The sequence below is a fragment of the Geotrypetes seraphini genome, chromosome 5, assembly GCF_902459505.1.
Source record: "Geotrypetes seraphini chromosome 5, aGeoSer1.1, whole genome shotgun sequence".
In the NCBI taxonomy this organism is placed as follows: Eukaryota; Metazoa; Chordata; class Amphibia; order Gymnophiona; family Dermophiidae; genus Geotrypetes; species Geotrypetes seraphini.
The window spans coordinates 180,943,618-180,968,312 of record NC_047088.1 but is presented as its reverse complement, the minus strand read 5'-3'; the positions used below and the strand labels follow the sequence as shown (position 1 = coordinate 180,968,312).

The following is a 24,695-nucleotide window of genomic DNA, read 5'->3' as shown; positions in this document are numbered from 1 at the left end:
GGCACCTAAGTGGTCTTAGATGCTGCTAGGCATTAAAATCTTTAGACATACTCCATATAGGCCAGGGTTTTATTGGCCTAAATGAGTGCACCTAATTCAATCCATGCCTAAACTCCACCTCAAATCTGCCCTTAACCACACCTACATGTTGTGTATGTACTGGTAGGCGCTTACTGACGAATTAATTTTTATTATTGATATTTTGATTGCCATAGAATTTTTTTGAATTGTAAAAAAAGATTAAAAAATCAACTTCTTCTTTTCTCTCCTTTTCTATTTTTGAATGGAGTTCCTTTCCTAATTGTTGTGAAATATACATGTAAACCACTTAGATCCTTTTTTGGCTAATATGCAGTATATAAAGTTTTTAATAAACATAAACAAACTTTCAATATTCAGCACAGATTAAGCTAATTTAAAAAATTAAGTTAGGTTCCTATAGGCATCTTTTATAGAATCGGGGTCATTAAATTTATAATAGTTATCACTTATATATATATATATATATATGTATATATATATATATTTTTTTATTATTATTATTATTTTTGCAAAAGACACAGATACTTTCTTCACTAAGAAATTCAGGTTGTCAGGTTATTGTAACATTCCTCAAGTGATTTAAAAGTAATAGAGACAAAGGTTAAGCGACTCAGTTATCAAAATAAACTACTGTACATCTTGGATTTCCCTTAATGTAACTAAATCATGAGCACATTTTTAAAACTGATGTTAACATTTAAATATATGGAGTGTTATTCAAGGTGTTATGGGAGTTAGAACGTCTATATGTGAAGATAAAGGCAGGGCACTTTTTTAGGCAGCACTAAGAAGTGACCAACGCTATTCCCATCATGGGGCTTTCCCACACCCTGAGGCCACTTACAACACTGTAGTAAAATAGCCCCATTTCCCCTACTAATGGCCATGTGCTAATTTCCCTATTAGTGCTTGGCCATTAACATGGGAGCAATTACTGACACCTATTTTCTAGGCAGTAAAGGCTTACATGCTAACGGCATGCTAATAGGTTAGCATGTGGTAATGTAGCTTCCCTAAATTAGTGCAGCGCATGCCTATCCTCCCAGCGCTAAAAAAATAAAATCTATTTCTTAGTGCATGGAAAGTAGGCACCAATCCCAAAACTACCATGGAACGCCTGAACGCACCCTGCAGTAACCACACGTTAGCAAGAATGTGAGCCTTTGGGACAGTCAGGGAACTCTAAGTACTCTCTCTTCATCTTAATTAATCTTACTTATTGCATTTCTTCTATTTCTACTGTAAACCGCTTAGAACTTCACGGTACAGCGGTATATAAGAAATAAAATTATTATTATTATTATTACTACTTACTGCAGCTTGGTAAAATGGTCTCCTGCATGTTGTACCATCAAAATTTTAAACTGTGTTGCTATACACAGAAAATGCTCATAAATACTGCGTAATCGCTGCAGTTTGCTTTTGTTCTTTTTGAAATTGATGGTTGCTGTATTGTGCTAGATTGGGGTACTATCCAGTTTTTGGAATGGATTTGAACAGAAACAAATTCATCAAGTGAGTTCTAAGTGGCACTGGTTGTCAGGACTTATTAACTGGAATGAATTTGCTATACACACTTAAGGATCAATGGTAGAAATTTTCCCCCTGGTTTACAAAGCCATGCTAGTGGCTGCCACGCGGCAAAAGCCCCAAAGCCCTTTAAATCTCTATGGGCTTTGGGGCAGTTACCACAGCGGCACCTGCTAGCACGGCTTTGTAAAAGGCAAGGAAGGGGGGTCTTTTTGTTAAAAGTGGGCCTGAAGATTTCTGGGAGAATCCTTGTGATGAAGAGTTGGATATTTTCAGTTCTACAAATGACAGGCTGCCTTTCAAAGTGGTTTATGAGTTCAAATGACTAAAACATGCTATGTTAAACCTGAACTTAGATACAGAAGTATTTTCTGGACCTGAAGACCAAGATGCCTTCACTATCGCCAATAGACCAGAACTGGCCTGCAAGGCCTTACCACTTCTTGGATTCTACTGACAAAGAAGTGAAAAGGATTTTCCATTTATGGAGGGTAATTTAAAAAAACAACTTTTTCTTATGAAAAGTAAAATTGTTTACCGGGGTCATATAGTAAATGCTAGATTATTGCATGTTTTCTGCTGCTGCACAAAATGGGCCCCACAGCAGATAACTTGCAATAATGGCATTAGTGTGCACAAAACTTTAGTAAATGACCCCATTTGAATGCTTCCACTAAATTATTTTCATTTGCTTAGGCTCTGTTTCTTTAGGATGATTTTTAAGACCTGCTTAAGGTTGTCTTTCCACTTAGGCACACAGCAGACCTTGAACAGACTAGCTTCATCTGTGTTTGGAAAATGAAACTAAAGTATACTGCTGTTCTCCATCAGCTTTCAATTTGAAGGAACTTAAAATTTGTATATTCCCTTTAAGGGGTTTTTATGCTTTGGTTCAGAATCGATTCTCATTTCAACAGCACGTATAGTCTCTCTTGAATCTTTATTCTGGATGCTTAGAGGGGCATAATCAAAAAATATGTCTAAGTCCAATTTGGGCATATGGTGCTAGACATCCAAAGTTGGCAGTGGGAAAATGCCAATTTTGAAAAATACATCTAGAATATATTTTTTTTAATCATTTATCTGAATGTCCAGGCTATTGTTCATTCAAACCATCAGGACGTCTATCTTTATACCATATTTTCGACCAAATTTCATCCAAGTCCAGAACAAGATCATTTGGGCATGGGAGGGGGCCAATCTTGTAATGATCTGGCCACCCACACATGGCAACAGAGCAGTGGGGCACCTTACAGGGCACTGCTGTGAGCTTCAGAAAAAGGGTGCCAGATAAACATTTCACCAGATCTCCCTTATAAGTTATGATGAGTCCCCCCAAACCCACTATACCCACCTGCCTACAACCCCAATAGCCCTTATGGCTGCAGATGGCACCTATATGGCAGTAGTGTAGGGTTTGGGGGAGGGGGGTTTGGTGGATGCACATGTTCCACCATAAATGTATTGGTTAGAGTGGCTTATGTCCTGGGTCTTCCTATCTATGGTTCATTAACCCATCCCCCAGCCTATCTAAGATACCTGTGTGCAGCTCTGTGCATACAGCAGCATTCAGAGGCATAAAAAGTCCCGTGGCACAACCAGAAAGTTGGTTTGATTATTGGCACTTGGGACGACCTGTCTTTTAGGTCCTAGAAGTGCCGACTTGGGGGTGGGCTTTTAGATGTGTTTATGTTTTGATTATGAGCCCCATAATGCCTTTGAAAAAAATAGCAGAAATCTTTCCAGTTGTTTTGAGACTGTGTCATATAGCTGCCATCATTTTAGGTACCTAAGATGTGTCTGATTGCCATAATTAAAAATCCCTGTAATTCTCAGAAAAGAATATTGTGTTCATGCTTTTCAGGTTCATATACTTTGTAAATTTTATACAGTAGACTGTCAGTTAACCGGCACCCATGAGGATTGATAGATGCCAGACAAATGTATTTTCTGGTTGCTTGAGAGTTACTATTAAAAATAGGCCTAACTAATACTGTACGCCATACTATAAACTGTTCTAGACAAACTACCGGACATGTGGTAGGCAATGCATAGGCATACTCAGGTGTGGTGAGCCAAATTTACACTTAAATTTCAAAGTATTACAGCATTTCTTAGATAATTTTTTCTGGTTCTAGTTAACTAAATTCTGGTTAACAGAGAGTCTACAGTAAATGTCTATTTTTGTGAGTAATTATAACAGCCTAGCAGTTTTTTCTTTTACACATTTCACAAGTACTTATAGAGGTTGTTGACTTCAGATTTTTTTCTTGTCTCTTGTTTATTTTTTTAATTTGCTGAGGTCTCTCTCACCCCCGCCCCCTCCCCAAATAGGAGACAACCACATTTTGGTTTCGGCTTCGGCTCTGACACCAGCTCAAAATCCGGGTTCGGGTTTCAGCCAAAAATGTTAATGCATTTTCAGCTGAAACTCTCTGTCACCCCCCTCGCCTCTACCTTTAAATGCCCTGGTGGTGGCCTCTCCTCCCCTTGGGCTGCCCAGGCCTACCTTTTAAATGTTCTGGTGATCTAGTAGACTCTTCCAGGCAAGAGCAATTTCCAAGTCACACTGGTTCTTCAGCCAAAATGGCTGCTAGGACTTCCCGCAGCAGCCTTGTGAGATTTTGAGATTGAAACCAGCATAAGCATGAGTGACTTGCCATTGAAAGATATCTTTAAATATGTAACAACATTGACTCCTCACAAAAATTGTGTTAAATAATGACTCACAGGAGCTGAAGTTCCAAATAAATCACTGCCATAATTTATATGAGGATGTATCGGTGAATAACAGTGCTATCCCAGCACTCGTTGATTGACAGATCTGTGCTGTTCTTCGGCTTTACTGTCACTGTAAATTCACATCATGCTGCTCCTCTGTTAAAGTGCTTATTGAATGTGAAACACAACCATTTAAATGTAAACAATATTCTATGTGCTGCCACTCTGAGTCAAATTGCACCCAATGTGAAATACTCAATATAGCTCCCCAAAAATCTGTAAATTAATAGGAAATACTTATCTGCTTACATTTAAATAGTTTTGTTTCACATTCATCTTCACTAAGCACTTTAACAGAGGAGTTTTCATGTGACATGATGTGGGTTTTCAGTGACAGCAAAGCCGATAAACAGCATAGATTTGTCATTCAACGAGTGCTGGGATAGCACTGTTATTCACTGATACCTCCTCTTATATAAATTACTAGCTGATGCCCCGGCGTTGCACGGGTATTTAATTATAGCAATAACACTGTAAATGGATTCAAATAAAGATACTTTATAGTGGTGAATGAAATTATTTTTTTACAGCTTAATAAAAAGTACAATATTCAAATTATAATGTGAAATATTTGACAAAATGAATACAATACAACTAACGCAAAACGTGATTATAAACAACATTTTTAGTTTCACCTCCTGGAGCAAGAACATATAAATTGCTGGGTGAACCCACCCTTGAGCAAGCAACATAGAGTTGTGGGCCAAGAGACCCCCAGAACATATCACCCCAGGTAGTGAGGGATCTGCATACCAAGTTTCGTTCAAATCGGTCAAGCCGTTTATTATTTACAGTGAGAATGGCAGCTTTTTACATTTTTTCCATTGACATGAATGGGTGAAATCTGATTTTCTGTTTGTAGCTCCGCCCACATGTGCAGGTGGGCCACGAGACCCCCAGAACATATCACCCCAGGTAGTGAGGGATCTGCATACCAAGTTTCGTTCAAATCGGTCAAGCCGTTTTTGCGTGATCGCGGCACATACACACACACATACATACATACATACACACATACATACCTCCGATTTTACATTACATTACATTGGTGATTTCTATTCCGCTTGTGCCTTGCGGTTCTAAGCGGATTACAAGTTAGAAGACTGGACATTTCCAGTAGCATTACAGTACATGTTATCAAGAATGCGTCAAGTTACAATTGTTATTATCCCAGGACAAGCAGGCAGCATATTCTTAACACATGGGTGACGTCACCGACGGAGCCCTCGGTACGGACCTTTTTAACTAGAAGTTTCTAGTTGGCCGCACCGCGCGTGCGCGAGTGCCTTCCCGCCCGACGGAGGAGTGCGTGGTCCCCAGTTTCTTCGTTTCCGCGGAGCGAAGAAGACGCGTGTATTTTTTCAACGGCCGTTGAAATCACTTTTCGCCTTCCCGCTCGCGTTTTTTTCCTAATTTTTTCTCTCTTTACCTTCGGGTTTACTTTTTCTTTTGATTTGCAAAAAAAAAAAAAAAACTTTCTTTTTTCCTTTTCCTTTCGTTTTTGCCCCGGCGGGGCCTGTTGCCATTATACAGGCCTCGGACTTCGATTTTGCGGAGGCTATCTTCCCCTTCATGCCCCCGCAGGTCGGTTTTAAGAAGTGCCAGCGGTGTGCACGCCCGATCTCCGTTTCTGACCCACACAATTGGTGTTTGCAGTGTCTGGGTCCGGAGCATCGGGCAGACTCCTGCACCCGCTGTGCCACTCTGCAAAAACGAACGCTTAAAAACCGAAGAATCCAACAAACTCTTCTTTTCGGCACCGAGTCGGCGATGGACTCTTCGACATCGACAGCGGTACCACAGAAATCGGCACCGTCTAATTCGACACCGCCCGACCCCACATCGGCGTCTCTGGCGCCAGGTAAGCCGGCTAAGAAGCCTTCCTCTTCCCTCGAGCGCCCTCCAGCTACGGTGGTGACACCGTCCCTACCGGCATCGCACCGGTCCCGCAAACGCTCCGCCCCGATATCGGTGAGTGCCTCGTCATCGGCCTCCTCATCGCCGGGGCGTGGAGCGGCATCCAAGGAACCGAAGAAAAAGAAAGCGGTTCCGATGCCACCCCTAGATGACCGTATCTCGGTCATTCTCAAAGCTCAGCTTCAGGAACAGTTGAAGAAACAACTTGAACAGCTGTTACCCTCTATCCTGGCACCGCTCCTTCCGGTACCAGACCGGCCCGAGCCCCGCACCGAGCCCCCGGTGTCCACTCCTTCGGTACCGGTAAACACCTCTATGCCGATCCTTTCGGCTCAACAACTTCACGCCGATCCGGTGGTTCATTCTCAGACCAATGTGGATCCTTCTCGGCACCAGGCGGTACGGCATTCTTCTCGGGACCGAGAACGACGCCGATCGTCCTCCCCTGGTACCGTTTCAGTGCGCTCTGGTAAGTCTTTGTCCAAGACTCGCCACACCGCGCCCTCCACCCCGGTGTCTCGACATGCACCAGAGGTCAGAGACCCTGATTTGTGGGAGGAGACTCCCCTCGGTACCGAGGAGGATCCCTCCTCATCTGATGAGGAACCATCGGCACCCGATGCCACCTCTAAACCGGAGCAGTCCTCATTCACTAAATTTCTGAGAGAAATGTCTGCTGCCCTATCCCTTCCACTAGAATCTGACTCGAAAAAGTCTCAAGCCTTTCTAGAGGCTTTAGATTTTGAGCAACCTCCTAAGGAGTTCCTCAAGCTTCCCGTACATGACATCCTACGGGAAACGTTCTACAAGAACTTGGAAACTCCCCTCACGGTACCGGGAGCCCCCCGTAAGCTGGACAACCTTTACCGGGTCATCCCTATACCTGGATTTGACAAATCTCAATTGCCCCATGAGTCCCTTTTAGTGGAATCCACTTTGAAAAAGACCCAGGGCTCCAGTGTCTATGCCTCTACCCCTCCTGGCAGAGAAGGTAAGACCATGGACAAATTTGGCAAGAGGCTTTACCAAAATGCCATGCTGGCCAACAGGGCAAACAACTACTCCTTCCATTTTTCTTTCTACCTAAAACACTTGGTCCAACAACTGTCTACCCTTCAGAAGTACCTTCCTGAGCGCAAGGTCCCGCTATTCCAACAACACATCTCTGGTCTTCTCCAGATGCGAAAATACATGGTCCGCTCAATATATGACTCCTTCGAGCTCACCTCTCGGGCCTCTGCCATGGCTGTAGCCATGCGTCGACTAGCCTGGCTCAGAGTCTCCGACCTGGACGTCAACCACCAGGATCGTTTGGCCAACGCCCCCTGTCTCGGGGATGAACTCTTTGGAGAGTCCCTGGATTCCACCACCCAGAAACTCTCGGCCCATGAGACCAGGTGGGACACCTTGATCAAGCCAAAAAAGAAGACTCCGCCTGCTCGACCCTATCGGCCTCAATCTTCTTACCAGCGGAGGTTCTCAGCCAGGCCACTCAATCCGCCCCCCCCAACAATCTCGGCGACCTCGTCAACAGCAGCACCATGCCCAGGCTCGATCTCAGGCCACTCAACCCTCTAAGCCGCCTCAGCCTGCTAAACAGTCTCAGCCCTTTTGACTCTTCTCTCCAGGGCATAGCCAGTCATCCTCCCTCACTGCCTCTTCCACAGCCTATCGGGGGTCGTCTCACCATTTTCTCCAGCCGTTGGGAAGTCATCACGTCGGACCAGTGGGTCCTCAACATCATCCGCCACGGCTACTCTCTCAACTTCCAGACTCTTCCACCAGACAACCTTCCCGTAGAGTCTGCTTCACACTCATCTCAAACCCCCCTCCTCCTGAGGGAAGTTCAATCCCTCCTCCTTCTCAATGCCATCGAAGAAGTACCTCCAGATCAAAGGGGTCAGGGATTCTACTCCCGCTACTTCCTGGTTCCCAAAAAGACGGGAGACCTCCGTCCCATTCTCGATCTAAGGGATCTCAACAAGTGTCTGGTCAAGGAGAAGTTCAGAATGCTCTCCCTTGCCACGCTTTACCCTCTTCTTTCTCAACACGACTGGCTATGTTCCCTGGACCTCAAAGAGGCCTACACTCACATCTCCATCAATCAGAGTTCTCGCCGCTACCTGCGGTTCCAGGTACTGCACCACCACTATCAGTACAAGGTGCTACCGTCCAACAACTGTCTACCCTTCAGAAGTACCTTCCTGAGCGCAAGGTCCCGCTATTCCAACAACACATCTCTGGTCTTCTCCAGATGCGAAAATACATGGTCCGCTCAATATATGACTCCTTCGAGCTCACCTCTCGGGCCTCTGCCATGGCTGTAGCCATGCGTCGACTAGCCTGGCTCAGAGTCTCCGACCTGGACGTCAACCACCAGGATCGTTTGGCCAACGCCCCCTGTCTCGGGGATGAACTTTTTGGAGAGTCCCTGGATTCCACCACCCAGAAACTCTCGGCCCATGAGACCAGATGGGACACCCTGATTAAACCAAAGAAAAAGGCTCCGCCTGCTCGACCTTACAGGCCTCAATCCTCCTATCAGCGCAGATTCTCAGCCAGACCACTCAATCCGCCTTCACAACAACCTCGGCGGCCCCGTCAGCAACAACACCATGCCCAGGCTCGTTCTCAGTCCAACCAACCCAACAAGCCTCTTCAACCTGCAAAGCCTTCTCAGCCCTTTTGACTCTTCTCTCCAGGGCATAGCCAGCCTTCCACCTTCATTGCCTCTTCCACAACCAATCGGAGGTCGTCTCCACATATTCTTCAGCCGTTGGGAGGTCATCACATCGGACCAGTGGGTCCTCAACATCATCCGCCACGGCTACTCTCTCAACTTCCAGACTCTTCCACCAGACAACCTTCCCGTAGAGTCTGCTTCACACTCATCTCAAACCCCCCTCCTCCTGAGGGAAGTTCAATCCCTCCTCCTTCTCAATGCCATCGAAGAAGTACCTCCAGATCAAAGGGGTCAGGGATTCTACTCCCGCTACTTCCTGGTTCCCAAAAAGACGGGAGACCTCCGTCCCATTCTCGATCTAAGGGATCTCAACAAGTGTCTGGTCAAGGAGAAGTTCAGAATGCTCTCCCTTGCCACGCTTTACCCTCTTCTTTCTCAACACGACTGGCTATGTTCCCTGGACCTCAAAGAGGCCTACACTCACATCTCCATCAATCAGAGTTCTCGCCGCTACCTGCGGTTCCAGGTACTGCACCACCACTATCAGTACAAGGTGCTACCGTTCGGCCTCGCTTCCTCCCCCAGGGTCTTCACCAAGTGCCTTATAGTGGTAGCGGCCTTCCTCAGGTCTCACAACCTCCAGGTGTTCCCCTACTTGGACGATTGGTTGGTGAAAGCACCTTCATCTCAACTCGTGCTACAAGCTACTCATCACACCATCTCTCTCCTCCACCTCCTGGGGTTCGAGATCAACTACCCCAAGTCGCATCTGCTTCCCACCCAGCGACTTCAATTCATTGGAGCAGTTCTGGACACCACGCTGATGAGGGCCTTTCTCCCCTCCGATCGCCAGCGGACCCTGCTCCATCTCTGCCGTCAGGTGCTCATGCATCCCTCCATTCCTGCCCGACAGATGATGGTCCTCCTGGGTCACATTGCCTCGACGGTGCATGTCCTTCCTCTGGCACGTCTCCACCTTCGTACGCCTCAGTGGACTCTCGCCACCCAATGGTCACAGACTTCGGATCTTCTTTCTCATCCCATCTCTGTGACATCATCTCTTCAGCAATCTCTCCAATGGTGGTTGAACTCCTCAAATCTTTCCAGGGGTCTACTCTTTCATCTGCCCCCCCACTCTATGATCATCACCACAGATGCGTCCCCCTACGCGTGGGGAGCTCACCTGGGAGATCTACGCACCCAGGGACTTTGGACCCCACAGGAGCGTCGTCATCACATCAATTTCCTGGAACTCAGAGCCATGTTCTACGCCCTCAAGGCTTTCCAACATCTTCTCTGCCCTCAAGTCCTCCTCCTGTGCACAGACAATCAAGTCGCCATGTACTACATAAACAAGCAAGGCGGCACCGGATCTCGCCCCCTTTGTTTGGAGGCTCTGCGCATCTGGACCTGGGCCACGGACCGCAATCTCTTTCTCAGGGCAGTCTATATCCAGGGCGAACAGAACTCTCTGGCCGACAATCTCAGCCGCATCCTTCAACCTCACGAGTGGACGTTGGACCCTCCGACTCTGCTATCCATCTTTGCTCGATGGGGCACTCCGCAGGTGGACCTCTTTGCAGCACCTCACAATCATCAGCTGCCCCAATTCTGTTCCAGACTCTTCTCTCCTCACCGTCTGGCTCCGGATGCATTCCTGCTCGATTGGAGGGATCGGTTCCTGTATGCCTTCCCTCCACTTCCTCTGATGTTGCGGACCTTGTCCAAACTCCGCAAGGATCACGCCACCATGATTCTTATCGCCCCTCGGTGGCCTCGCCAACACTGGTTCTCACTCCTGCTCCAACTCAGCTCCAGGGAACCCATTCTACTTCCTGTGTTTCCTACTCTACTTACGCAGCAGCATCAGTCTCTACTGCATCCCAATCTGTCTTCGCTCCACCTGACAGCTTGGTTTCTCTCGGGCTGACCTCTCCAGAGAATCTATCTCAACCGGTCCGCCTCATTTTGGACGCCTCCAGGAAACCGGCCACTCTCCAATGTTACCATCAGAAGTGGACCAGATTCTCCTCGTGGTGTCTCCGGCATCGTCAGGAACCCACCTCCTTAGCGGTGGAAACTGTCTTGGAATATTTGCTCTCACTGTCCAATGCTGGCCTCAAAACTACCTCCATCAGAGTCCACCTCAGTGCCATCACTGCGTTTCATGAGCCTATTCTCGGAAAACCCCTCACGGCTCATCCTCTGGTTTCCAGATTTATGAGAGGGCTCTTCAATCTCAAACCGCCTCTCAAACCTCCTCCTGTCGTCTGGGACCTGAATGTGGTTCTCTCAGCCCTCATGAAACCCCCGTTTGAGCCTCTTGCCACAACTTCGCTCAGGCTTCTTACCTGGAAGGTGCTTTTCCTAATTGCCATCACCTCTGCCAGGAGGGTTAGCGAACTGCATGCACTGGTTGCCGACCCACCTTTCACTGTTTTTCACCATGACAAGGTTGTTCTGCGTACCCACCCTAAATTCCTTCCCAAGGTGGTCTCGGCTTTTCACCTTAACCAGTCCATTGTGCTGCCCGTCTTCTTCCCTAAGCCTCACTCGCATCCTGGGGAACAGGCGTTGCACACGCTGGATTGTAAGCGTGCCCTTGCTTACTATCTTGATCGTACCAGAGCTCACCGGACATCCCCTCAGCTCTTTTTGTCTTTCGATCCCAACCGTTTGGGTCGTCCTGTCTCCAAACGGACACTTTCCAATTGGCTTGCTGCCTGTATTGCTTTCTGCTACGCTCGGGCCGGTCTCTCACTGGATGGAACTGTCACGGCCCACAGGGTCCGAGCTATGGCTGCTTCTGTAGCTTTCCTCCGCTCCACGCCCATCGAGGAAATCTGCAAGGCGGCCACTTGGTCCTCAGTTCACACATTCACTACTCACTACTGTCTGGACGCATTCTCCAGACGGGATGGACACTTCGGCCAATCTGTGTTACAAAATTTATTTTCCTAAATGGCCAACCATCCCACCTCCCTCTTTGTTAGCTTGGAGGTCACCCATGTGTTAAGAATATGCTGCCTGCTTGTCCTGGGATAAAGCACAGTTACTTACCGTAACAGGTGTTATCCAGGGACAGCAGGCAGATATTCTTACGTCCCACCCACCTCCCCGGGTTGGCTTCTTAGCTGGCTTATACTAACTGGGGACCACGCACTCCTCCGTCGGGCGGGAAGGCACTCGCGCACGCGCGGTGCGGCCAACTAGAAACTTCTAGTTAAAAAGGTCCGTACCGAGGGCTCCGTCGGTGACGTCACCCATGTGTTAAGAATATCTGCCTGCTGTCCCTGGATAACACCTGTTACGGTAAGTAACTGTGCTTTCTGGACTTTTCCAGGAGAAATTGATAGCAGATAGTAGATAGTGATAGGTTGTTTAGACGAATAGAGATAATATTGTCCGGATTCTATATATAGATAGCAGCCAGTGGCATAGCAAGGGTCAGTTGCTTCTGGGGTGGTGGTGTTCCTCCCCTGCCCTCTTCTCCACACCCTGTTTCAAGTTTATTAGGATTTTATATACCGCCTATCAAGGTTATCTAAGCGGTTTTACAATCAGGTACTCAAGCATTTTCCCTATCTGTCCCGGTGGGCTCACAATTTATCTAACGTACCTGGGGCTATGGGGGATTAAGTGACTTGCCCAGGGTCACAAGGAGCAGCGTGGGATTTGAACCCACAACCCCAGGGTGCGGAGGCTGTAGCTTCAACCATCATGCCGCACACTGCTCCTTCCTGACCCCCCTCCCCTCCGCCACACACACACTCTCCTTCCCTTCCCCCATAACTCTTTAATTTTCCCAGCGAGAGCAGCAATTCAAACTTGCTGCCCGTGTCATGTCGGCTCTCCCTCTGATGTCACTTCCTAGGTGCGGGACCTAGAAGTGACAGAGAGAGCCGACACCGATGCGTGCAGCAAGTTCGTGATACTGCTTACATCAGAAAAATTAAAGAGGTACAAGGGAAGAGGAGCAAGGAGGCGGGAAGGAGCAGGTGAGGCAGAGAGGACGGGTGCTAGCGCCTACAATAAGACAGCGCAGGGGGCGGACTACCACCCCTCTTACTACGCTACTGATAGCAGTGATTTATTTGGAACTGCAGCTCCTCTGAGCCATTATTTAACATGATTTATTTTTTGTGGGGGTGGGTCAGTGCTATATATTTAGAGATTTCTCTTCCCTATTTCCGGATTATTGTATGGAAAGATATCTTGACATCTGTAATTACTGAACAAGCAATTGTACAGAGAGTAGTGGTTCAAACACCAGTGCTGATGGCTACTCCAGGTGTGTAGATTCTGTAGTAGACCAGATGGAGGATGATCATGCAGGAAGTGTGTTTGGTAAATGCTGAGTAATGGAGGAACAAAAATGACGTGCAGTATCTAGCAAGCACACATTACCAATGCATTAGTTGGCTTGTCACTTAGAAAGCCGATCTTATGTTACTGTCTCTTAATGAAATTATTATTCTGTTCAATACTATGTATTCTTAGTGTAAGAAATACCGAGATCAGTTCACAGACCAAAAGAAGCTGATCTATGAAGAGAAACTGGAAGCAAGTGAACTGTTCAAGGACAAGAAAGCATTGTATCCAACCAGGTAACATGAGCTGCTCTGTGGGGGGAATTTTCTAAAGTTGTTTTCATGCATATTTGGTGGTATTCACATGTACAATGCCTAAAAAAAAATTAGGTCCCAAGAAACAACAAGGCAGATGGTCTACAAAATTGAATATCAAACACTCAGCTATTGGAAAGCAAACAAACTACCTAAGTCAATTATGAAAGAAGTTTGCCAAGATTCTCATGGTAATAGGGTGGGAAAACTACAACTCATACATTAATAAAGAATAGAAGCCTCAGAGTTTCAAGGATGGTCCCAAAACAGCAGCATCAAAGCCACACAATATATCTATAGGAACCTCTTCTTATCAATGACTTCTCTTTAGGCTGGAAAACAAATAGCACAGTAAAAATCTCCTACCACCACAGGGGAGAAAAAAAACTGTACTACCAAAAAAAACTGCCAAAAGTTAGAATTACAGGGGTCATTTTGTAAAGGTTGAAGAACCAATAGCACACTGATAATGGCCAAGTTTCATCCTATGGTCTGCATCAGGTGCAAAAAGACCAATGTAGTGTATGTGAAAGGATTCACCACAGACTTGTTACTGGGCAGACTTGCACGGTCTGTGTCTGTGTATGGCCGTTTGGTGGAGGATGGGCAGGGGAGGGCTTCAATGGCTGAGAGGGCTGGAGTAAGTCTTAACAGAGATTTTGGCAGTTGGAACCCAAGCACAGTACCGGGTAAAGCTTTGGATTCTTGCCCAGAAATAGCTAAGAAGAAAAATTTAAAAAATTTAAATTGAATCAGGTTGGGCAGACTGGATGGACCATGCGGGTCTTTATCTGCCGTCATCTACTATGTTATGTAGAGGTAGACAACATGAGCTTCTCTGAGATTGAGTATTCTCTCTCTCTCTCTCTCACGCTCTCTCTCTCTTTCTTTCACTCTCTCACACACTCACTCTCTCACACATTCTCTCACACACTCTTACTCACACTCACACACTCTCTCACTCTCACATACACTCACTCTCTTACTCACTCTAACTCACACACACACACACTCTCACTCACACACACACTCTCACTCACACACACACTCTCTCACTCACACACACACTCTCTCTCACACACACACACACTCACATACAAACTCTCACACACGTCTTTTTGCCCCTGATGCAGCCCATAGGATGAAACTTGGCCATTATCAGTGTTATCTGTTCTTCATCTTAACAAATTAGATCTGTTGAAAAAGTATGTACATTGGCATGAATGCGCACACACTGCTACTGTAGTAACTGTTGACGAACACAGGTAGAGCATGGTAAGAGTCAGGAAATATACACATTTGGTTATGGCTCTGTTTTAGAAATCAATAAAGAAATTACTAAATAAAATGAAATACATTAATCTACATGTGCACTTGTAAACTCTGCCCTGTGCTTTCAAACTAGGTGCTACTGCTATAGAATATGTGTCAGTAATACAGTGTCCTTCAATGCAAGACCAGGGGGCCAATGATGGCCTCTGGAGACCTCTGGGCCGGCCCCTATTGAATTTTTACTCTTCCAATTTACCCAGGCTTAGGAAAGAAAGGGGAACATGGATGAGGGAAAGAGCCATGTGTTTGAAGGACAAGGCAGTTCTCAATAGACAAAAGAGATACAGTTGGAAATGCTCACAACCTTGTGGATACCTCCAAAAGAAGTTTGACAGTGGGCTGGTAGGGATGGATGTCATTGACACACATTGGTCAGCAATGTTGTGGCTCTCCTTCAGCTCATTAGAATTCAAAGTGGCCTCAGCCAAAAAATTAATGAAGACCACTTCAGTAACTCATAAAGATACATAGGACTTATGGCCTGGAGTCTATAAATGGCGCCTAACATAAGTTCAATATGCCGTTTAAAACAAAATAAAGCTTGTTAAAGAAAAATGTAGACTCCTATTGGTGCCTTAAACAAACGGCACCAGAATCACACCTAGGAAAGTGCTTTATGACACCTAACGCGACTGTGGGCGTGGCTAACACCAGAAGTGACGTTAGACATCATAAATTGCCTCTGTAGGTGTGTCATGTCAAAGGTAGGCACCAGAAATATAGGCTTTGAAAACCCTGGCCTACATTTCTGGCACCTATCTTTTCCAAAGGCACGATTCTATAAACGGCGCCGTCGCATGATTGACATATGACCAGCGGCTGGTTTTAAGGCAGCTTCCACCAACAGCACCATTTATAGAATCCGGACCTATGTGTTTACATGAATTAGGGTCAAAATAAATGCATTCTTGCCCATTTAAATTAGGCTGCCTGCCATAAAATTGCCCTTTCTATGTTGCATTTCAACCATAATAGTAATTATCCCAGGACAAGCAGGCATGATATTCTCACATGTGGGTGACGTCATCTACGGAGCCCCAGCGCGGACAGCTTTTCAAGCAAACTTGATTGAAATTTCAAGTTTGCTACACTGCACCACGCATGTGCATGCCTTCTTGCCCACTAGAGGGCGCATCCTCACCTCGTGGTCCTCAGTTCAGTCTTTTCCGCGGAGCCAGAAGCCCTGTGGAAATTGTGCTCTATATCTTTTGCCTTCTGACACCGCGGCTGAGTGTGTTTTCTCGGTCGCTGTGCTTGATTTGTTGTTTTTATTAGTTCGTGTGTTAGTTATCGTCGGAAAAAAAAGAAAAAAAAACTTTTATTTTTCTTCCGTTCGGCTCCGGGGGCTCCCGGGAGCCGCGGCCGCGGGACCTCGTTCGTTCCCGGCCGGGTTTCGTGTCCATGTCCCGTCCTTTGACGGGTTTTAAAAAGTGCACCCGGTGCGATCGTCTCCTTTCGATCACCGATCCTCACCGGTGGTGCTTACTTTGTCTGGGCCCTGAGCACCCGACCGACTCCTGTATTCGGTGCTCTACGTTTCAAACAAGGGCCCTCCGCCGCCGTCGCGCTCGTATGGCGGAGCTCTTTGTAGTGGACGCCGGGGCGGGGAAGGCCTCGACGTCGGCCTTGGCTTCGGCCCTGGCCTTGACCTCGGCCTCGTCTCCCTCGACCTCGCCCCGACAGCCCGCGTCATCGAAGCCGGTCTCCTCGACCCCGAAGTCGACGAAGGGTAAGTCCTCGCTTCCTTCTTCTCTTCCAGCCTCGAAGAAGCCATCCTCAGGCTCATCGACGGGGGCGGGTGGGTCGTCCTCGGCCCCGCCCCGAGCGTCGAAGTCGGGTGCCCCGCGGGAATACTCGAGACCGAGGTCGCCCTCGAGGGAGCACCCGCCGACCCAGGATCTACCTGCCATGATGGCGGTGCCGGCCTTTCAGGACTTACTCCGTGCGCTCATTACCTCGGAGCTGTCCGGTGCCGTCGCGCACCTCCAGCCGACTTCGGCCCCCGGGACGGCTTCGGCCTTGGCCCCGGCCTTGCCCTCGACCTCGGCGGACCAGCCTGAGCGGAGCGTGCGGTCTCGGGACAAGGTACGGAGGGTTCGGAGGATCTCCTCCTCTTCCTCCTCGTCGAGATCCTCCCGGGGCTCCTCGCCCTCGGGTCGGCCTCGGGCGAAGCGTCGGTCGAGGAAGCCCAAACGTCAACGGGTTTCTCCTTGACGATGTGGTCGCTCCTCGCCGACCGGGGCCGAGACCCTTCGGGTCTCCGAGCTTCGCCTCGATAATCCAAGGCTTCTCCGTTCTTCCGAGGTTGAGTACTCGAGGGACTCTTCGCCAAGACGGAGCGTGCCTTGGTCCCCCATGCCCCAGGGACCTCCCGAAGGGGTTCCTCGGGGCATGGCCGGTCCCCGACCCCGTCAAGGTCGCTTGGTGCGGCCTCTTGGGGTTCGGGTTCGGGTACGGGGAAGGAACCTCGTTATTCTCGTGAGGCTTCCCCTTCCTTCTTGGCGACGAGGGCGACTCTTCCAATCTTTCCGGGGGTTTGCTCTTTCTTGTTCCTCCACATCGCAAGGTCCTGACCACGGACTCTTCGGAGTACGCGTGGGGAGCTCACCTCGACGGTCTGCGGACTCAAGCGCTATGGTCGGCGGAGGACCGTCTTTGTCACATCAATGTGTTGGAGCTTCGTGCCATTTTTCTGGCAGCTCGAGCATTCGGTCATCTGCTGCGCAATCAGGTGGTCCTGGTACGGATGGACAACCAAGTGGCAATGTATTATGTCAACAAGCAAGGGGGGACGGACTCTTGGTCCCTGTGCAGGGAAGCTTTGCGCCTTTGGGAATGGGCGACCTCCCAGAACATCTTCCTGCGGGCGGTTTACATTCAGGGAGAGAAGAATTGTCTGGCCGACAAGCTCAGTCGTCTTCTCCAGCCGCACGAGTGGTCGCTAAACTCCAGAGTCCTGCGCGAGGTCTTCCGCCGCTGGGGGACTCCTCAGGTGGATCTGTTTGCCTCCCCGGAGACTCGCAAACTGCCCCTTTATTGTTCACGGATTTACTCCCAGGACCGTCTCGAGGCAGACGCCTTCCTTCTCGACTGGGGAGGGTGATTCCTTTATGCGTTTCCTCCTTTTCCTCTGATCTTGAGGACGCTGGTTCACCTCAAGTCATCCAGAGCCACTATGATTCTCATTGCGCCTCGTTGGCCTCGTCAGCACTGGTTCTCCCTGCTCCTTCAACTCAGTGCCAGGGAGCCTCTACTTCTGCCTGTGTTTCCCTCTCTGCTGTCTCAGAGTCGGGGTTCGCTGTTGCATCCCAATCTTCAGTCATTACATCTGACGGCTTGGTTCCTTTCCCCCTGACTTCGGCGGTCAGGGAGGTGTTGGAAGCCTCGCGCAAGGCCTCGACTCGGCTTTGTTATTCCCAGAAGTGGACCAGATTTTCATCCTGGTGTACCTCGCACCATCTGGATCCGAGTTTGGTTCCGGTGTCCTCGGTTCTGGAATATTTGTTGCATTTGTCCAAGTCTGGGCTGAAGACGACTTCCATCCGGGTACATCTCAGTGCTATTGCTGCTTTCCATCGGCATCTAGAGGGACGTTCTCTCTCTCTTCATCCTCTGGTGCTTCGTTTCATGAGGAGTTTAGTTAATGTTAATCCTCCTCTGAAACCTCCTCCTATGGTTTGGGATCTTAATGTGGTCTTGGCTCAGCTGATGAAACCTCCTTTTGAGCCGATTGATAAGTCTCTTCTTAAGTTTCTCACTTGGAAGGTGGTCTTTTTACTTGCGCTCACGTCAGCTCGTCGAATTAGTGAGCTACAGGCTTTGGTTGCGGACCCGCCTTTTACTGTGTTCCATCATGGCAAGGTGGTTCTTCGCACCCATCCTAAATTTCTACCTAAGGTTGTGTCTGATTTTCACCTCAATCAGTCTATTGTTCTTCCGGTGTTTTTCCCGAAGCCCCTCTCTCATCCTGGTGAGGTGGCACTTCACACGCTTGACTGTAAGAGGGCGTTGGCTTTCTATCTCCAACGTACCAAGTCTCATCGGAAGGTTCCTCAATTGTTTTTGTCCTTTGATCCTAATCGGTTGGGACATCCTGTTTCCAAGCGCACCTTGTCCAACTGGTTGGCTGCTTGTATTTCTTTTTGCTATGCTCAGGCTGGTCTTACGCTCCATGGTCGAGTCACGGGGCATAAGGTCAGAGCTATGGCAGCTTCGGTTGCTTTCTTCCGGTCTACTCCTGTGGAGGACATATGTAAAGCTGCCACTTGGTCTTCGGTTCATACGTTCACCTCCCACTACTGTCTGGATACTTTGTCCAGAAGTGACGGCCGGTTTGGCCAGTCGGTGTTACGTAACCTGTTTTCCTGAATTGCCATCCTCCCACCTGCCCTTTTTTGGTTGGCTTGGAGGTCACCCACATGTGAGAATATCATGCCTGCTTGTCCTGGGATAAAGCACAGTTACTTACCGTAACAGGTGTTATCCAGGGACAGCAGGCATATATTCTCACAACCCGCCCTCCTCCCCGGGGATGGCTTCTTTGCTGGTTATGGAACTGAGGACCACGCGGTGAGGATGCACCCTCTAGTGGGCAAGAAGGCATGCACATGCGTGGTGCAGTGTAGCAAACTTGAAACTTCAATCAAGTTTGCTTGAAAAGCTGTCCGTGCTGGGACTCCGTAGATGACGTCACCCACATGTGAGAATATATGCCTGCTGTCCATGGATAACACCTGTTACGGTAAGTAACTGTGCTGAATAGTTCAAACTATTCACAGACAATTCCAGTGCTCTCTAGCCTTGAGCAGCTGTATTTAAGTAATTATAGAATTTACTGCCAGTTGAGGAGTTGAAGATCTGAGGCAAAGATGAAAAAGCAGATCCTTGTAACCCTGGGCAAGTCACTTAATCCTCCACTGCGCTAGGTGCAAAATTTAAAAAGTTTGAGCCTACTAAGGACAGTGAAAGTACAGTAAAACCTTGGTTTGCAAGCATAATTCATTCCATAAACATACTTGTAATCCAAAGCACTCGTATATCAAAGCGAATTTCCCCATAGGAAATAATGGAAATTCAGACAATTTGTTTCCACAATCCAGAAACTTTAATACAAAATACTATACATACTTGTATTGCAAGACCTCACTTGTTTAGAACACTCACTACACTCCTGCAGTGTCAAAGAGAGAAGAACCACCGGCTCAGTTATGATGTGACACGTTTACACAGTATGTACTTGTATTGCAAGACTTTGTTTGTATATCAAGTTAAAATTTAATAAAATGTTTTACTTGTCTTGCAAATCACTTGCAAACCAAGTTACTTGCAATCCAAGGTTTTATTGTATTCACATACAATATAAGTAAACTGCATTGGTTATGTCATAAAAAGGCAGTATAACATATCCACGACCCTATTACCATTTAACCAGGATAGAGCAGTAACTACCAATGTATTTCTTTTCCAAAATAAATTATTACTGTTAGAAATGTTTGTTTGTTTAAAGGAATTTTTAAACAGTATTTTGCATGAGATTTTCTAAAAGAAAGTAATTAATATGCAGATTAGCTTCTTCAGTGAAATAATGTTATGTCTAGGGACTCTGGTGAGATCTCATTTAGAATATTGTGTATAATTCTGGAGGCCACACCTTCAAAAAGATATAAAAAGGATAGCGTCGGTCCAGAGGAAAGCTACTCAAATGGTGCGTGGTCTTTGTCATAAGGCATATGGGGTCAGACTTAAAGATCTCAATCTGTATACTTTGGAGGAAAGGTGTGAGAGAGGAGATATGATAGAGACATTTAAACACCTAAGTGATGTAAATGTGCACGAGTCTAGTCTCTTTCATTTGAAAGAATGCTCTGGAATGAGAGGGCTAAGGATAAAGTTAAGAGGTGATAGGTTCAAGAGTAATCTAAGGAAATACTTTTTTACAGAAAGGATGGTAGATGCATGGAACAGTCTCTCGGTAGAGGTGGTGGAGATAGAGACTGTGTCTGATTTCAAGGAAGCCTGGGATAGTCACGTGGGATCTCTTAGAGAGAGAAAGAGATAATGGTTACTGCAGAGGGGCAGACTGGATGGGCCATTTGGCCTTTATCTGCCATCATGTTTCTGTTTTTTAACACCTTTTTAGACTTGTTTACTAAACTGCATTAGCTGCTAACAGTTTACATTGAAGGGGGCATGGACTGAATGGGGAATGGGCAGAGCGAATGTTGAGTGCAGGGTGCTGGTCATTGATGTATTCCATGGTCTGGTCAGTTTTTATTGGTTATAATGAGGTTTATCGTTGAGGTGACTTGTATGTTATATGTAATTTTATATTCTGTATGTAAGTGTGTCATTTGTTTTATATTGATGTTTGTTGTTGATGTGATTTGTATGTTAAATGTAATGTTATATTATCCCAGGACAAGCAGGCAGCATATTCTTTACGCATGGGTGACGTCACCGACGGAGCCCTCGGTACGGACCTTTTTAACTAGAAGGTTCTAGTTGGCCGCACCGCGCGTGCGCGAGTGCCTTCCCGCCCGACGGAGGAGTGCGTGGTCCCCAGTTTCTTAGTTTCCACGGAGCGAAGAAGACGCGTGTTTTTTCAACGGCTGTTGAAACTCACTTTTCTGCCTTCCCGCTCGCAAAATTTTTCTCTTTTTGTTTTCATTTTACCTTCGGGTTACCTTTTCTTTAATTTGTCAAAAAAAAAAAAAAAAAAATCTTTATTTTCTTTCTTTTTTCGTCTTTGCCCCGGCGGGGCCTGTTGCCATTATACAGGCCTCGGGGTTTGATTTTGCGGAGGCCGTATTCCCATTCATGCCCCCGCAGCCCGGTTTTAAGAAGTGCCAGCGGTGTGCACGCCCGATCTCCCTCACTGACCCACACAATTGGTGTTTGCAGTGTTTGGGTCCGGAGCATCGGGCGGACTCCTGCACCCGCTGTGCCACTCATAAAAAACGGACACTCAAGAATCGCCAAATTCAACAAAACATTTTGTTCGGCACCGGATCAATGATGGACTCCTCGACATCGACAGCGGTACCATCGAAATCGACACCGCCTACTTCGACACCGCCCGACCCGACATCGGCGCCGCTGGCGCCAGGTAAGCCAGCTAAGAAGCCTTCCTCTTCCCTCGAGCGCCCGCCAGCCACAGTGGCGGCACCGACCTTGCCGGCTTCACGCCGACCCCGAAAACGCTCCGCCCCGATTTCGGTGAGTGCCTCGTCATCGGCCTCCTCATCACCGGGGCGTGGAGCGGCACCTAAGGAACCGAAAATAAAGAAAGCGGTTCCGGTGCCACCCCTGGATGACCGCATTGCGGCCATCCTCCAAACTCAACTCCAGGAACAGCTGCAGCATCAACTCCAGCACCTGTTGCCTACTATCCTGGCACCGCTCCTTTCGGTACCAGACCGGCCCGAGCCCCGTACCGAGCACCCGGTATCCACCCCATCGGTACCAATCAATACCTCCATGCCGATTCTTTCGGCTGAGCAACTTCACGCCCATCCTGTGGTTCATTCCCATACCACTGCGGACCCGCCTCGGGACCGGGCGGGGCTCCATTCTTCCCGGGACCGTGATCGACGCCGGTCTTCCTCTCCCGGTACCGTTTCGGTGCGCTCTGGAAAGTCTTTATCTAAGACTCACCATACCGAGCCTTCCACCCCGGTGTCTCAGCATGCGCACCCAGAGGTTCGGGACCCGGACTTATGGGAAGAGTCCCCTCCCGGTACCGAGGAGGATCTCTCCTCATCCAATGAGGACCCCTCAGCTCCCGATACCACCTCCAAGCCGGAACAATCCTCCTTCTCAATGTTCCTCAGGGAGATGTCAGCAGCTTTATCTCTCCCTCTGGAGTCAGACTCCAAAAAATCCCAAGCTTTTCTAGAAGCTCTGGATTTTGAGCAACCACCTAAGGAGTTTCTCAAATTGCCCCGTACACGACATCCTACGGGAGACGTTTTACAAAAATTGGGAGAACCCTCTTACTGTACCTGGGGCCCCCCGTAAGTTGGATAACCTCTACCGAGTTATCCCAATTCCGGGGTTCGATAAGTCCCAATTGCCCCATGAGTCTCTTCTAGTTGAATCCACCTTGAAGAAGACTCAGGGCTCCAGCGTCTATGCCTCCACCCCTCCTGGCAGAGAGGGCAAAACCATGGACAAGTTTGGCAAGAGGCTCTATCAGAATGCCATGCTGGCCAACAGGGCGAACAATTACTCCTTCCATTTTTCATTTTACATGAAACACTTGGTCCAACAGTTGTCCGCCCTCCAAAAGTATCTTCCGGAGAGAAAGGTTCCACTTTTCCAACAACAGATTTCTGGTCTCCTTCAGCTGAGAAAATTTATGGTCCGCTCTATCTACGATTCCTTCGAGCTGACCTCCCGTGCCTCTGCCATGGCTGTCGCCATGCGCCGCCTGGCCTGGCTGAGAGTATCGGATTTGGACATTAACCACCAGGATCGTCTGGCCAACGCCCCCTGTCTCGGGGATGAACTTTTTGGAGAGTCCCTGGATTCCACCACCCAGAAACTCTCGGCCCATGAAACCAGATGGGACACCCTGATTAAACCAAAGAAAAAGGCTCCACCTGCTCGACCTTACAGGCCTCAATCCTCCTATCAGCGCAGATTCTCAGCCAGACCACTCAATCCGCCTTCACAACAACCTCGGCGGCCCCGTCAGCAACAACACCATGCCCAGGCTCGTTCTCAGTCCAACCAACCCAACAAGCCTCTTCAACCTGCAAAGCCTTCTCAGCCCTTTTGACTCTTCTCTCCAGGGCATAGCCAGCCTTCCACCTTCATTGCCTCTTCCACAACCAATCGGAGGTCGTCTCCACATATTCTTCAGCCGTTGGGAGGTCATCACATCGGACCAGTGGGTCCTCAACATCATCCGCCACGGCTACTCTCTCAACTTCCAGACTCTCCCGCCAGACAACCCTCCCGTAGAGTCTGCTTCTCACTCCTCCCAAACCACCCTCCTCCTGAGGGAGGTCCAATCCCTCCTTCTTCTCAATGCCATCGAAGAGGTGCCTCCGGAACAAAGGGGTCAGGGATTCTACTCCCGCTACTTCCTGGTTCCCAAGAAGACAGGAGACCTCCGTCCCATTCTCGATCTCAGGGACCTCAACAAGTGTCTGGTCAAGGAGAAGTTCAGAATGCTCTACCCTCTTATCTCTCAGCACGACTGGCTATGTTCCCTGGACCTCAAAGAGGCCTACACTCACATTCCAATCAATCCGACTTCACGTCGCTTCTTGCGATTTCAAGTTCAATACCGCCACTATCAGTACAAAGTGCTACCCTTTGGCCTCGCTTCATCACCCAGGGTGTTCACCAAGTGCCTTATTGTGGTGGCGGCCTTCCTCAGGTCTCACAACCTCCAGGTGTTCCCCTACTTGGACGATTGGTTGGTGAAAGCACCTACGTCCCCACGTGTGCTACAAGCCACTCATCACACCATCTCTCTCCTCCATCTCCTGGGGTTCGAGATCAACTACCCCAAGTCGCATCTGCTTCCCACACAGCGACTTCAATTCATTGGAGCAGTTCTCGACACAACACTAATGAGGGCGTTTCTCCCCTCCGACCGTCAACGGACACTGCTCCACCTCTGTCGTCAGGTGCTCCTTCATCACTCCGTCCCGGCCCGTCAGATGATGGTCCTCCTGGGCCACATGGCCTCGACGGTCCATGTGCTTCCTCTGGCGCGACTCCACCTCAGGACACCTCAATGGACTCTTGCCAACCAATGGTCACAGACCACGGAT

At 48.2% G+C, this 24,695-nt stretch overlaps 1 protein-coding gene across 9 annotated transcripts in view; it reads left to right on the top strand.

Annotated features, from left to right (window-relative positions):
* MYO1B (myosin IB) overlaps nucleotides 1-24,695 on the top strand; it is a 423,667-nt gene that overhangs the window by 364,090 nt on the left and 34,882 nt on the right. For all 9 annotated transcript variants that reach the window (XM_033945224.1, XM_033945231.1, XM_033945228.1 and 6 more), the window contains 2 exons: nucleotides 1,929-2,063; nucleotides 13,454-13,560. In XM_033945224.1, the coding sequence (XP_033801115.1) occupies nucleotides 1,929-2,063; nucleotides 13,454-13,560 (242 nt within the window). The remainder of the gene's footprint in view (nucleotides 1-1,928; nucleotides 2,064-13,453; nucleotides 13,561-24,695) is intronic.